Here is a 16,052-nt window from a genome sequence, read left to right on the forward strand (position 1 = left end):
GCTTGCTGCATTATTTTCATGTTTCCTTTGTATTCCGCTGTAAGTAAATGAAAAAAGACAACACATACTGTGCATTTGTGGTCTGCTCTCCCAAGTTAATTTACGATATTAACCATGAATAATTATCTGGAATGCACTAAGAACCTTTAATTTTTCTCCTCAAATCTTCATGTCTCTTTCCAGGTTTGTTTTCACACGGATACTATTAAATGTAATTGTTACGAAATAAAGACATTTATTACTATAATGATATTTAACATCCGTAATATTGCTGCGGTTTGAAATGGGATCTTTAGGAGTTATTCATGGTATGTTGAAAGTAGTTTGTTAATGCTTTTACACTTTTACATTGCCTTTTAATCATCGATGGTTGAAAGGTGAGTGAAAGTCACCTCATTGTACCTAGTTTTTGAAAATGCTTATTATTGTGTTCATAAAGCGAATATTTTGCTGACTGCTTACGGTGTAAACGAATATGGTGTAAAAAGTTACTCCCATAATTTGCGCAAAGCATCATGGGGAGTAGGAAAAATGTGGATAAAGTGAAAAAAAAAAAAAAAAAAAAAAAAGTCAGCTTAGTGAAAAAAGACATTTATTTTCATTTCCACGTACAACACTTTTAATATTTAACAAAGAGTTGCTTTAAGTAAATGCAACTTGTTTTAATTAAACACTCATTAAGAAGTAATTATGTGAAGTTATGTATATCTTTTCTAACTTGACCCCAAAATGCTGTATGAAGATTAGTGGTATAAAAGAAAATCATAAGTAGTCCAAAATATCACTACCAGTATTTGAAGTGTTACTTGAAAATCTAACAAATAATTATGTGCAGAAAAAGCCAACATTGACTAAACAATGACAGACCATTGTGTGCAAGAGAGCAGAATGAGCACCATATTGAAGTCTTTTTGGCAAGTCCAACTCCCCTCTCTCCTGGAAAGGCTCGGCAATTTGGTTATCATTGGCTGTCCAAGCAAAGCCATATGGTGTCTTTTTCAAGGCTTCCTCCAAAATTTCAACAAATTTGGACCCAGCTCACTGAGTCCCCCCCTTACACAGAAGGAAGAACATCTTTGAACAGAGAGGGCGGTACAGCACATCCCAAAGGAGCTCAGAAAGCAGGATGTGGGCTTTCTGTAGCTGAAGAGTCATTCATAAAGAGATGACAGACATCCGGATGAGGCTGCCGAGCAATCCGGCACATTCTTGTGCTGAAGTGTGAAGAAGTGGCTATGATTATGACAATCATCTTTAAATTATGCTATCAGTCTGCTAATGAGGTGGTGGCTCTTTTCTCGCCCTGCTAGTGGGATATGGTTGTGGAAAATGTTCTTTTGTGTCTCCACCTGACAGATGTGCTAAAAACCGGCAGAGCAGCAAACCTGTATCTGCGTCCCGCTGACTATTTTTATCCTCCCATTATGCCACTTCATGTCTTTTTAATCAAATACTAATACGGGATATTTTTGGCTCACAGAAGACGAGTCGACTCGCATGTCACTGCTGTCCTGAGTTGGAACGGCCTGCAGAAAAACATGAAAGCTAAAAACTACAATCTATATTATAATACATGTAATCCCCTGGAAACTGTAAAATCCGTGATGTTCTGGTGATGGAAGACATGGCCAAATATTTATTTTTCCCAGCAGGAAAGTAATACAAATGTAGCATGTCTCAGTACAGCGGATGGCATGCATTTCAGACCTAAAGGGGTATACATGCGCCACAGGATCATTTTTGAGGTTGTTCGAGAGCTTTTTGGTCATCATTTCATCATGAGGTTTACAGAAATGCTCGAGTCTAATTCAAACCATGTGTGTACTAAAACTCTCCACAAAATTAAAAAACAAAAAGAACACAATCCTGAAAAAGTGCTCCGGGAAGAAACATTCTGGGCCTCAAAAATAGTGGTTGTTTTGCACAAACAAAAAAAAATGGACACCAACTCATACTAAAAGAACCTTTTCAGTCATTGCTTCAAGGTCATTTTTACTACAAGTATTAAGATATTATCCAACACTAATTTCTTCAAAATCATGTGTCATTTTAGGGTGGTCTGCACTGATCAAACTACTTGCTATTAAGATCAATAGCACTCTGTGTTCAAAATAAAAGTTGTGTTATAAAGTTCTGTCTGTAAGTCAATGTCTTTTCAAGGTAACCGTTCAATCGGTGCATTATAAAAATAACTAAAATTCCAAGTAGCACCTTCCATGCAAGCATGTGACCTTTATTTTAAAATGACCTCAGAAATCCTTTGACACGCCACCAGAGTCCTGTGGCCTGTCTGACAGCACTACTAATTCATCTTCTGACAGTATGCAGATGCCCCGATGGCTGTTTATAAATTGTCTGAGTAACCTGCCTCTCATTCCTTTCTTCTTTGCAGCATTGTATCAGGTTTGCATCACGAGATGACATCAGACACCAAGCATGCACCCAGTTCCATTGACTGCAATAGCTAAATATGGCTGTGGGCCGGCACGCCACGGCCGGCCTGGTGGGCGGCAGCAGGCCAACTCTATTACAAACACTCAAAGACATTCTTTTAGAGAATGTGAGCCCTTTACTTTCTGACAGATCTTCCACAGAAAGGGGAAAATATCCTTATAAGGAACATTTCCACTATATGTACACTACAGAACCTGACTGATGAACACCGTATGAATGACTGTTTCAACTTCCTTAAAGGGATAGTTCACCCCAAAATGATTATTGCTAACCCTCGTGTTTCTTTTGAGTGAGTCAAACACAGTGTGCAACCAGTGGTTCCCGATTCCTAAATTTAATAACTTTTAGGAGTTGGTACTTTAATGATTAGTTCAAAAAGTCAAGTTGCTGATTGTAAGTCAGGGCAGTTTGAAATACTGCCCTAAATTATTTACAGAAATAATGGTAGCAGTTTATTTTATAAACCTGTTACTCATATACTTGTTATATTAATTATAATAACTGGGTAATAATGGTACTTACCCTGAACCTACCTCTAAACCTAACCCAAGTAGTTAACTTATATATTATCCAGTACTTCCTTAAGTACACTGTAAGCACAGGTAAGCACACATACTGTAAAATAAAGTGTAACTGAAATAACTAAGAATATTTTTTATATGCAAGCAAAATCGAATCTCAATTTAACAGTTGTAAATCAACAAAACAAAACATTTGCCATAAAAGTAGCCATGCATTGCTATCATACAATTTCTTGAACAATGGAAATATCAAAGAGGTGGATGCATGGTAGTGTTATTGTTAACAAAGTATTAAAAATCATCTTCATTTACTGAAATTAGGTTGAAAAAATATAAAGCTAAATCAAAATATTAATAATAATAATATTAAAAATGTCAAAAGCACATAAAATTACTCCAATTTAAAACAGAAACTGAAAAATAGCTAATAAGCTAATTTAACATTAAAATATATACATTTTAAACAAATAATAATAAAACTGGATTAGTCCCATCATTTATTTTTGCAGTCTATTTAATATCTTATTTTAATCTGACCCAGCACTAAAACATTAGAATACAAAAGGGACAAAATTTTCACAGAACATTATTTGTGTAAAAATAACCAGTTTTGAAGGGAAGGCCAAAGCTATTAAGCCCTCCACAGCATTTAACTATGCAAGAGAAAGCACTGTCTGTCCCACACTATTTTAATAAATCCCAAAACAACGCCTTGATGTGACGCACACGATTATAAATCAGTATTGTGTCTGCAGTGTACTGAAGCCGTGCACCCTCCTCGGGCGCTTCACTATGCCTTGGAGCATCTGTCTGGAGTGAAAAAGCCAGCCAAACAATGCTTGTTATGCAGGACGCGCAGCATTGTCCAACGCCGTCCTCACCTGGCTCACAGCACGCAGGGAATACACCAATGGTTAATGTTTAACAGGCTGCAGGGGCTCTGCAGATAAAGCCTGTGAAGATTTGACATTTCTTCTGTAGCAGAGAAGTAGGACATGACCACTGCTGAGTCACCATCAAAAGACTGAGATCATATTCAGTATTCTACAGAGCATCCCAGACTCCCTTGGGTTCGTCTCATGGAATGATGCATCACTGATGGAGAAACACACACGTAGCAGATCTGTAGAAGATCTTTCTCTACTCTCCGTCGAGGCAAAGGCTAATAACTTTCATTAAGTCATTAACGACAACACAATTTTAAAATAGACCCTTTTTACATAATAAATGTCTCAACTCTTACTGTGAATGATTTGTCACGGATATTAATCTAAAGAAAAATGGGTAGAAGGATTTTCATACTCTTTCTGCACATTTGTAATGATTTTTCAGCTGATGTAACCACAAAAAAAAAGAGAATTAGGGGAACAGCTGATATATTACTATATTATATAAAACATATACAAAACAATTAGGGCTGTCAACATTAACGCATGCGATTAAAAATGTTAACGCGTTCAAATTTTTAATGCAAATTAATCGTTTGATTAGGTTTGACCCTAACTTCTTGCCATCATTGCAGCGCGGAAGGTTATCTATCAATGTGTGATAAGGGTACAGTGAACCAGTGTTGCCAGGGTCTCGGTTTTCCCACACAATTGGGCTATTTTGAAAATGCAGTCACGGGAAAAATTACAGAGCCATAGGTTGCGTTTTTTTGGGCTACTTTTATAATGTACCGTGGCCGCTCAAAGTGTTTAAAGACAAATAAAAATGAAAATATATCCTTTTACTAATGTGTATTATACTTGGAATGTATACCTGGCAACTTAAGAACGGAGAGGCGGTTGTAACATCACAAACAATACATGTTAAGGCTTTTACATAGCAGAAATAAACATGACAACAGCCATTATACTGTAGATTATATAATATAATAACACACGATTGCGATAGGATATGGTTTGTATGTGATTTTCTTGAGATTTGGATATTTTCATAATAATGAATGTGTGCATCTGAAATGCTAATTTATACAGCGATGAAAAGGCTACAAATAGCATATTTTAACAACAGTAAATGACCAAATTCCACATGTGATCGCACAAGGAAGTTATTACAAACACTCGATGGTGGTTTAAAGTGAGTTTTGAGTAAAAGTGCACTATTAAATCACATAAATTGTCTTATGTTGCATGATGCTAATGTTAGCTCTAATGCACCTGCAGAACAGGTCCAATTCTTCTTCAATATGCATTCTGTCATAATACTTCACGTAAGGTCGCAAGAAAATGGTTTGTTGTAATTATTTAGAAATACTTTTGATAATAGTTGGGTAAATGTGTACTGGGATTGAAGCGATGTGGCTTGGTAAAGGTTTTATTGCCAGTATAAAGGCTATATATGATAATGGCTGAATAAAAACAAAAGAGTAACAAGGATTATGTCTCATACCTGGTGGAGGTGTGAAAGGTTCTGTTTCCTTAAACCAGTTTGTCATGCATTTCTTTATTTCAACATATTTACGATTGACAGCACTAATATAAATTAAATTCTATATTTTTTTTTTTCATTTTTCATATAGATATTTTTTTTTTACATTTGTAAAATGCCATGCTTACTAACAGGACTTAAAATGACTATATTCACAATATAGCACCGACTCTTGGTAAAATTAAGCCTTACTGCAATGAAAACCAATAGAGATGCAATAGTTGCAAGCAGTGAGAAGCAAGCAGTGAGCTTTGAGCATGTATATTCCAGTCAAGCAGCCTAAACCTTGACTGCTGCTTCCTTTGGGAACTCATTGCAGAAAAGCTTTTCATTAACAAGACCAGGGTGAGTAACAGCCTCTGTCATCCTTTTGAAGTCCACAGAAATCTTGATAAAACACGCTCATGAAAAAGCGAATTCAGGGCTTCAAAGTGGTGATTTAACTGAACTTAGTCCAATAGACATTAACATTACATTGCTGCACTATCTGCGTTTGATTCTGCAGTGTGAGAGTTCACCTGGTTCATATTCTCACCATCACACATGCAGATGTCAACTCGTAATCTATGAGTGCACGTGTTCTTCCATGGGGTGGAAGGTGTTTTGTGGGTGTCATTTTCCCACTAAAACTAACACATACAGTATGTAAACAAACTTATTTTGAATCGATTAATTGTGATTAATCGATCTGCAGCCCTATTTTACACCTAAAGAATTAATTAAGAAGAGTAAATATCACAGTTCTGTTGGTATTTGGGGAAAACAAATAAGCGTCCATGACATAAATAACTGACCACACCTTTAAATGATGAATAAGCATCAGAACCCGAAGGCTTTTTGTTGGCTAGCTGATTCAAGCTACTATACGCGTCAACCCCCATTTGTACAGTTTACTGCAGTCAGTGTCTGTAACTTTGGTTTTTACCTTCTCTGCACCTCCAGGTCCTCTGGTGATGGGCCATTCTGCACCTGAGGGGTCTGTCTTGGCATTGGGGGGCCTGTGGGAAAAAAAAGGGAAAAATCTGGAATAAGCATCAGTTTGAAACTTGGAAAGAACTTTGAAATCTGATCAATAATGTAAAGTATGCTGGACAAGCCCCAAAAGAGTGACAGAAGATCAGGTTTTAGAGAGAGAGAGAGAAACATGGGCCGCTGGCTGCAAGACACATCGATCAGGTGCGTTGGACAGCAAGAGTTAATTAGGACATTATATATCAGGGAAAGGGGAAAAGATTATCTGTTAAAGGAAACGTCAGCAGCAGTTCAAATCACTGTGCATAAAAAAAGAAGTGCTAAGCGCCAAATCTGTCACTTTGTCACTTTACCTAAACAAATGTAACATTATAGCATTTTTGAATGAAGGACAGAAATTATGAGAGAAGCATATGCATAACTGTAACAAACATCATTATAAACTAAAATAAAATCAATATATAAACGGAAGGAAGGAAGGCTGATGACCTCATGCTGAAAATATATCACGCAGACGGAAACCTAAGCCTTGACATTGTCTTATTTTACAGCATAGTTTGACTATAGAGGCTTTGCTGATTTTGCCAGGCTGAATTTGAGCGAGTTCTGAATGAAAGCTTAGCCTGAACACAGGACAAGTCTCTGCCATGACACACTTGACTAATCGATCAATACAGCATTGTGCAGGTGAGAGAGGTCTTTTTATAGAGTCTGGAGGTAAGGCCCTCTTTGTAGCTCATTACCAGACTACATATGCCCTCTGCCATTTCCGGTTTATTTGCTACACACAGCAGGGCACTGCAAAAACAAGAGCTTTTTTATCCTTACACCTGTTTGACCTGTTTCTTTCCTGCAGTTTCATCATTGTAATGGGGGAAGGTAGTCTTAAAAGCAACATATAGACAAACTATTGACAACACCGCAAAAGGACTGGTCCACATTGCTGATTTGAGACCATCTGCCCAACAAAAGGCCGATAGTTGAAAATGTTTTAATGGATTATGCCAAAATAATAAAATCTATGCAAGTTGAAATCACAAAACATAATATAACACCCTAAAAAATATTTTTCTTCATATTTAAAAAACAAACATAACATTTAACAAAATATAAAACAAGATATAGCCTAAAAAATAACAAAAAACAATATAAAACCTGAAGAACATAACATAAAACATAACATTTAACATACATTACGTGTCATAAAAAAATCATAAAACATAAAATTTCACAAAAAACAATAAAAAAGTAAAAAATAAACAAAAATTATAAAATATATAACTTAACATAAAACCTAAAAAACAAAAACAAACAAATCGACAATATAAAACCTGAGGAACAACATAAAACAAAACAACAATTAACAAAACATGACTTACAAAACATAAAACAACATCTGTCCTGGGATAATAAGTAGCATCTTTTTTACATCACCATGAAAGTTGCAGCAAAGTAGATCATGGTATGCAATGCTCACCAAGTAGCAAAGCTAAACTCAACTTTAACCAGAAACAAATGGCTTGCAGAACACCTTAATTGGATTAAACAAGTCTGAATGCAGAATTCTCCCTACAGCACAAGGCTCCATGAACAAATATGACATTAGAGCTGAACCATCTGGACAAGCCAAACAGTAATCAACTCATCTGTCAAATATAATCTAACATTACAGTTCTGTGCACCCCTTTAAGAAAACCAACCATTCGTGATTGTCCATGTTTGTGTAACCCACTCTACAAATTCCCTTCTCAAATGTTCTTTGTCTTTAACATAAAAATCCACACCTACGCTAGCATTAATGTGTATGTAAAAGGCCCTGTTATATAAGCAGGCACCCTCAGTTTCTCGTCCTTCCTTGAACAGAAACAAACATTTCTCTTAAAATGTGATGAGCTAATCACAAATTATCAAAGCTATTTGGATGATATCTAATGAGTCAGCAAATATAGTCTCTCCAGAGACCAAGGTCAAGTTATACAAATATTAACTTGATTTGTTTTTATGGCCACATTATAGAGATTTTTGAGTGCAATGACTGCAATTTGAAACTCTGACAAAGGCAAGCATATTTAGCCCATTTAACCCCGGCCCATCTGAACAGCACTTTAAAGGCTGGCTCTGATCCAAAAGCACTCAGTGTCATCTTTAATATGGACTGATCCTCCTTCAAGCTAGTTTGGTAATGTACTGCCATTAGATCACACACAGATAGCATAACCTACAAGTGGACTTCTTATTCTACTAGCATGCACAAATAAAATAAAATATAAAATATAAATAATAAACATGGTGCATCATTAGAAGCATAATTAAATTAGCATCTTATATTAGTTTAATATGTATTAATTAAAAATAATAATTAAATTATAAAAATGCCAGTGCATTGTTATATGCATAATTTGTTTCTTAGTGAACTTGCACCAAATTAGCTTGCTCGATTCACACAAAAATCAACAATTATTCAAACACAAACAATAAAATCACAGTATAATAGAAAATCATTTAATAAAATAACTAAAAATAACTAAATAAACTAGTGAACCCAGAGATCACACTCAAATATCTGCTCTGTTTAAATTTTACGGACCAAATGAAAGCTAAAGAGTAAGAATAGCACCTACATGAGAGGAGAGAGCCACCGAGCCTCTTCTGACAGCAGATGTATTGTAGAAGTCCATCCTGGTCTTTAGGTACACTTGTAACAAGTGCACTAGAGCCATTCACATCAGCTCCTAAACTTCCATCAATGACTCCATGAGATCTCAAAGAGAGCAGCATGTTGTTCTGGCTATTCTCAAGCAAACACCGCGGTGGTAAGAAAAAGACTGGACCAATAGGCTGGCAGTCAGACGTTAGACGCTCTGCCACAACATTCACTGAGCAGGATGTGGTCCACTTATTGCACTTTCCGGACCTGATCAATTATTCATGCCTGGATGGGCAAAGGGTAAAGCGGTCAATGTTACAACCACATCACAACTATTACGATCAGGTGGGTGGAGGAAAACAGGGGGTTTAACCCTTTCAAGGCAAGGACAACAAGATACAGACGAGAGTCTAAAATCTGGAGATCTACTACGAAGGGCAAATTTTAGATATACACTATTTTCCTCAGGGAGGATCAAGGACGTTTCTCTAAGCACTGCAGAGAGAAACAAAGCTCGTCTTGGCCGCAGGATTAAGTAATGGGCTTGAAATCAAGTTATCGGATGATGTCACCAACAACTAATAGCCGTGAATACACCGGACAGCTTTAATTTCATAGAGCTGAAACATCTTTCACACCATCAAAATTCACACCATAGTTTAGGACCATAATAAGAGCACAATGAGCACAAGGGAGGAAAAATAAATTCTGTTTTCTTCTGAAACTTTGTGCAGTTTACCAGTACTTACAATATGTACATACCACAAATATATAATACTACTGTAAATGTGACCATATATTAATACATAAAACGATACTGGATCTCATTTCATTTTTTTTTTTTTTTTTTATAACTCAAAATATTTGAAATGGTATGCCAAGAAATGTTTGGTTATCACTGTATAGTTTTTAAAATTTGTTTGTTTGTTTATTTTGAATTTTATTTTACTTCCGTGGAACAAAAAAATATATTTTTAAGATTTCGGTCGATACAATGAAAGTCAATGGGCGCAAAACTGGCTTGACATTTACTGTATGGACCAAAAATTTAAATATTAAATCTAAATATTCTTTGAGATATCATCTGTTCTACAGAAGAAATAAAGTCATACAGCTTTGGAATGACATGAGGCTTAGTAAATTATAACCAAATGTTAATTTGTGTGTGAATCTTTTTAACAAATAGCCACATAAAACATCCACATTAATCCATAAATGCTCTAATCAGGTGCAACATGGTAAGTAACAGAAACACAAATTAGGCGATCAACAAATGTCCCATCATGGTCATGGTTGGTCTGGATATAAACTAATGTGTTGCAATTGTAGAGCAACTCATTTACATTAAAGCGATTATTCAAATTCTTAAACCTACATACATCAGCAATAGTAATTGGGATGCTTCTCTTAGCAAGCAGCATTCATAATGCCCAAAGGCTTGACAATCAGTCCAAGATTGAGACACCACCATTTTTTCTCCTCGATGTTTTATAACAGCATTTGGAAAAAACAAACATAATTTGACACAGAGCCTCATTACCACACCCTGATGCTGTCACCTTGTAAATACAACACACAAATCCCCTTATCACTCATATGCATCGCACAACACGGGCCCAAGCCCTCCAATTAATTCCACAGTTGTGGTTCCACAAATGGGAAAATTACAGTCAAGTGCTGCATAATTTGAAGATGAGAAAGCAAATGATTTGTCCTCTAGCTCTAAACCGATTCTGATTGGATTCTGAGCAAGTCTGTGAACTGGTTAAATGGGACGTAATTAAAGCAAGATTATGAGAGTCAAAAGAAATGTTGCATGTCAATGTATACAGGATTTCTGTCTCGGTGGTAGAAAGGTGGTGATGGCGCAGTGGATAAGACACATGCCTTTGGTGTGAGAGACCCGGGTTCGAATCCACTGTGAGACACCAATGTGTCCCTGAGCAAGACACTTAACCCCTAGTTGCTCCAGAGGCGTGCGACCTCTGACATATATAGCAATTGTAAGTCGCTTTGGATAAAAGCGTCAACTAAATGAATAAATGTAAATGTAAATGTAAGGTGAACGAGTCAAAGGAGACTCTTGGTCTGTTTTAGCAGGCATTCTAGGATTAGGATATAATGAAAATCGTTAGCATCACTGTTTTGACAAGTCTTTTTATTTAGGGCTCAAAGACAGACAGCAAATCTGGCAAGAAATGGGACTGGGACCTAAAAATAGTAGTTACTGGGTTCTACTTACTCAGAATAGATTGTCCATCTAGTTACACAGTCTGTTGTGTCCACACAGAATTGATAACCTCCAATGTAAAAAAAAAAAAATTAAAATAAAGTAAAAAGTAAAATAAAAAATAAAATAGCAAAATAAAAAATCTTATATTCTAATAAAATAAAATTAGTAACTAGGAATACTACTGGCCCTATAGCTCAACTGCCTCATGTACGAGGTGTTGATGTTTTCAGTGTTCGGCATTACCCCAGAGATACTAAATAGCATCACCTGATCCCACTTCAGCCCTGGGGTGGGTAAACAACTGCACTGGCAGGAATGAGCTGCAAAACCATTGGGGGGAGGCTTTTTTGATGCAATGTTTCCTAATAAAAGTAGTTCTGCTTGGAAACAGTTCTGCCAATTGTAGTCCAAATGAAAGAAAATCTGACCACTGAACATGTGCAGGGTGTAAACAATCATATTTAGCACTTCTGAAATAAACTGGAAAGACTGCTTTTATCTAAAGACATCCTGTCAAACTGTAGTCCATACAATGTGTTATATCTTTTGTTGAGATAACGGATGTCTTTAGAAGCTATTGTCAAACTAGAATCATTACATTGTGTAGACCATCACAAACACGTCACTTGCGTTTCTGACAAAGCTGAAATGACATTGGGAAACCATATTATCTACAGGATTGAGAAAGTGAGAATGGCTGCAAAATGAGTGAAACGACTGACTCAGCACACAGAGCTAAAACAAGCACATATTTCACTGAGAAAAAGAGAGCAGCCCTTGGATCGTTGTGGACAATCTGTTTGAGACATTTAATGACTTCTCGTGACAAACTTGGCATGGCTGTGCTGTTAAAACAAAGTAAAGGAACGTGGAGTGGTTAAGTGATCGGACAAAATCTGCCAGCTGTCACAATTAACATACCTTGAACTGAGTTTCTGTCATACTTGGTTTGATGAAACTTACAAACTGCCATGTGCTCAAAACTGAAGCAATGCTGTGCTAAAAAAAGGAACTGATTGTTTTCAATAGGTTTCTAGAAAAAAAAAAAAAAAAACAGCTTGATGCTTATGATCACATGTGCAACTAAATTGAAAAATCATAACAATAATTAACAGATTATTGTGCTAATACTATATACTGTATACTGAATAATGCATGTCAAGTCTTTACTTCCTGTGACAGGCAACCAAAACCTTTAACAATAAACAAGACCGAAATAGACGGCGACTGTTATTTTGAAATTTTTATGCTTTACTATTGCCAGCTGCTCATTCAAAAAGACAAGGGAGATAAAATATGCACTCTTACAGACATCTAGAACATATTACATTATAAACACAATAAAGCAAACATTGTCACAATTCATCAACAGTAGATTATAAGCAATATTGTGTGATTTTCACTGAATATGAACTGCTACCATGTTTTACTTCGAAACATCCAGTGCTCATATTTATTTAATGAAATCATATCTTTAAGTTTAATAATGACATTGGGGTATATTGAGATTCCTGCTTTTCCATGCCCAAATGTATGACCTCTTAATATGATAATTAAGACATTTGCTATACCAAGCTATTTAAGACTGTTTATGACCTTAGTCATAAAAAATAAAATACAAACTTTTTCCTATATTTTTTTAAGGACCCATTGGGACTTTATTTTTAAATTCATGTGCTGCTAAATACATTTTACAGTTCACACACATAATTTTAAGTAGCAAATATGAGTGAGACGCTCACACTGTGAAGCCCTGTAATCCTGCCGCCAAACTAATTCTATTGGCTGAGCCGCTGCTGTTTTTTTTAACTTGTTTTGGTAGTAAATCTATTATTATCCATGGTGCACTTCATATGAAGCACAATGCCTTTAAATTGTTTAACAAATATAATTTTTTTTCTTCATGGTAAACAAACATCTTATCACATGCTTTCATTGGTGCTCAGACAGATTATGCTTTTTTTTCTAGGACAGAATCTGATAACCAGGCTTAAGCATATCAAATACTGATCCAGATTCTTACAAAGGTCAGACTTTAAAAAGGTTGTTACATCTTAATATTCTATAGGGTATATTCTGCTTTATTCATAGCCATTTTACTACATACCACAAGCACATCACAGTTTATTTGAACACAGCAGTGAATGATCCTTGAAAAAGAGATGTACCATCCCAAAGTACCTGATTGCCCCTGCTGAGTCTCTCATGGTTAAAGCCCAATCCCTCCCCATCAAACTCACTCCTCAAGATGATCTCAGTGCGGCTGATCTTCTGCGGGAAGCGGTACACTCTGGGGGCTGGCATGATGGACAGGTGCCTGCAGGCCTGCCTTTCTGCTCTGATGCTCTGAACCTGGACCAAGTCCCACTGGGAGATATTGAGCTCTACTCTTGTATACCTGATATTCCCATTCAAAAAAAGAAAAGCTGAAGAATGAATCTGCATAACTAAGAACAGAACTCAAAACTAAACTAATTCCACAGCAACAAAGCCAACCTGAGTCCTGGAAGATCCCAAGAAGTGACAAGCCAAGCTCTGCAACTACTTAGAAAGCTGAGAGGAGAAACCTTCTGCAACGAGGACTATTAAGAGTCTGGGGCAAGAGAATGATCTCATCAATAAAAAGTGTTCTGGGCTGCCAACGTCATCTCTCCCACCTTGGCTGTTGGAGCAATTTGGTAGTCATGTGGTGTCACTAGTCAGAAAACAAACACATACCAGACACTGGTTCAAGCCCACCCCTTTCAAACCATATTTATTTAGGCTCCACGACAAGAAAAACAAACTCTTTTTGGCTCAGGAATGTTCTGTCTTTCTATTTCCTCTCAGAGGTACCATGTCTCAAAAGACAAAAACACCTGTCCTACCAAACTGTGAAGTCTCAAAGCACGGTGACCTTCATTTAGACCTCTAGACGCAGAAGGCTCCTGGGGGTCTACGGTGGGATGGGGTGAAAAGCCTGCTTTGTTCTGACATGGATGAGCTCATGCAATCCCACATATTTCACGACTGTCAACAGGTCGTCACAAGACAGTATTTATACACTAAAAGGTGGCACAGAAACCTTAACTCATGACCTTCTTACATGTTGCAGATAGGCTACTGGTCCAGGCAGGATGTTATATGGAAGCTGGTGACAGATACCTAAATTTAGAGCTCCATTTTATCGTAATATGATCAGTCTTAGTTATAACAGTTGTCAGGTAACGTTTCTGATAATCCAAAAAATAGGAGTATACAAGTTTGTTTTTCTGTGCTACTACTTTTCTTACTAGACTGCTAGTCCACCCTTCCATCTAAGAAAGTGATGAAATGAAGGTCAGGGCACATTAGCCATGTGACATCTTAGGTATTCGGACATCTCAAGATCAGATTTTTTCCCATTTTAGGTAAAAGGATGTGGAAGACTCTGGGTATCAGTTTGAAAATCATCTAAGATGGAATTTGAGGCTTAAGAACCTCACAAAAAAGCATACTTGCTTGTATTTTGTGTTATAATGTACAATGACTATAGAAAGTCTTCATACACCTTAATTTTTTTCACTTTTTGTTATGGTTGCGTTATGTTAAACTGCTTTAAATTACTTTTTGTTTCCCCACATAAATCTACACCTCACTCAACAATGACAAAGCAAAATCCAGATTTATCACAACTTTGCAAATTTACAAAAGGAAACACTGAAACTCAAAACTTAGTTCAAGCCCTTTGGCAACAATTACAGCCTCAGGTCTTTTTGGGTATGATGCAACAAGTTTGCATTTCTGCATTTGTTTGTTTTTTTGCCATTCTTCTCTTTAGATCATCTCAAGCCACGTCAGGTTGGCTGGGGATCATCGATGAACAGCCATTTATAGGTTTCTCCAAAGATGTCTGATTGGTTCCAAGTCCCAGCTCTGGCTGGGCCACTAGAGGACGTTCATAGAGTCGTCCCTAAGCCACTCCTGCATTGTCTTGGCTGTGTGCGTAGGGTGATTGTCATGTTGGAAGGTGAACTTTCAGCCAAGTCTGAGGTTCCGAGCGCTCTAAACCAGGTTTTCAATAAAGATATCTCTGTATTTAGCTGCATTCAGCTTTCCGTCATCTCTGATCACTTCCCAGTCCCTGCCGCTAAAAAACACCCCCACTGCACGATGCTTCCGCCACCATGCATGAGGTTCATCAGACCAGAGAATCTTTTTTTTTTTTTTTTTTTTTCTCATAGTCCGAGTTATTTGGGTGTATTTTTGCAAATTCCAATCAAGGTTTCATGTATCTTTACTGGGGAGAAGCTTGAGTTTAGTCACTTTGCCATCAAGCCCAGATTGGTGGAGTGTCGCAGTGATGTTTGTCCTTCTGTAAGTTTCTCCCATCTCCACATAAGATCATAGAGCTCAACCAGAGTGACCATCAGTGTTTTGATCACCTCTCTAACCAAGACCCTTCTCCTTCAATTTGCTTAGTTTGGCCAGGAGGCTAGATCTTGGAAGAGTCCTGATTGTTTCAAACTTCATCCATTAAGGATTATGGAGGCCAAATGCTCCTGTGAACCTTCAACACAGCAGATTTTTTTCTGTAGTCTTCCCCAGATCTGTCTCAACACAATCCTGTCTCTCAGCTCTGCAGGCCATTCCTTTGACCTCATGGCTTAGTTTTTGCTCTGACATCCATTTCAGCTGTTAAACTTTATATAGACAGGTGTGTGTGCCTTTCCAAATCATGTCCAATCAGCTGAATTTGCCACAGGTTAACTCCAGTCGGAGTATAGAAACATCTCAAAGATGATCCAGTGAAACTGGAATGCTCCTGATCTAA

At 37.0% G+C, this 16,052-nt stretch overlaps 1 protein-coding gene across 6 annotated transcripts in view; it reads right to left on the reverse strand.

Moving 5' to 3' along the window:
• Positions 1-16,052, reverse strand: part of enah (ENAH actin regulator) — a 90,374-nt gene that overhangs the window by 21,920 nt on the left and 52,402 nt on the right. For all 6 annotated transcript variants that reach the window (XM_079375549.1, XM_079375547.1, XM_079375548.1 and 3 more), the window contains one exon: positions 6,334-6,406. In XM_079375549.1, coding sequence (XP_079231675.1) covers positions 6,334-6,406 — 73 coding nt within the window. The remainder of the gene's footprint in view (positions 1-6,333; positions 6,407-16,052) is intronic.

The sequence above is a fragment of the Barbus barbus genome (genome assembly GCF_936440315.1).
Source record: "Barbus barbus genome assembly, chromosome: 24".
NCBI classification, from domain to species: Eukaryota; Metazoa; Chordata; class Actinopteri; order Cypriniformes; family Cyprinidae; genus Barbus; species Barbus barbus.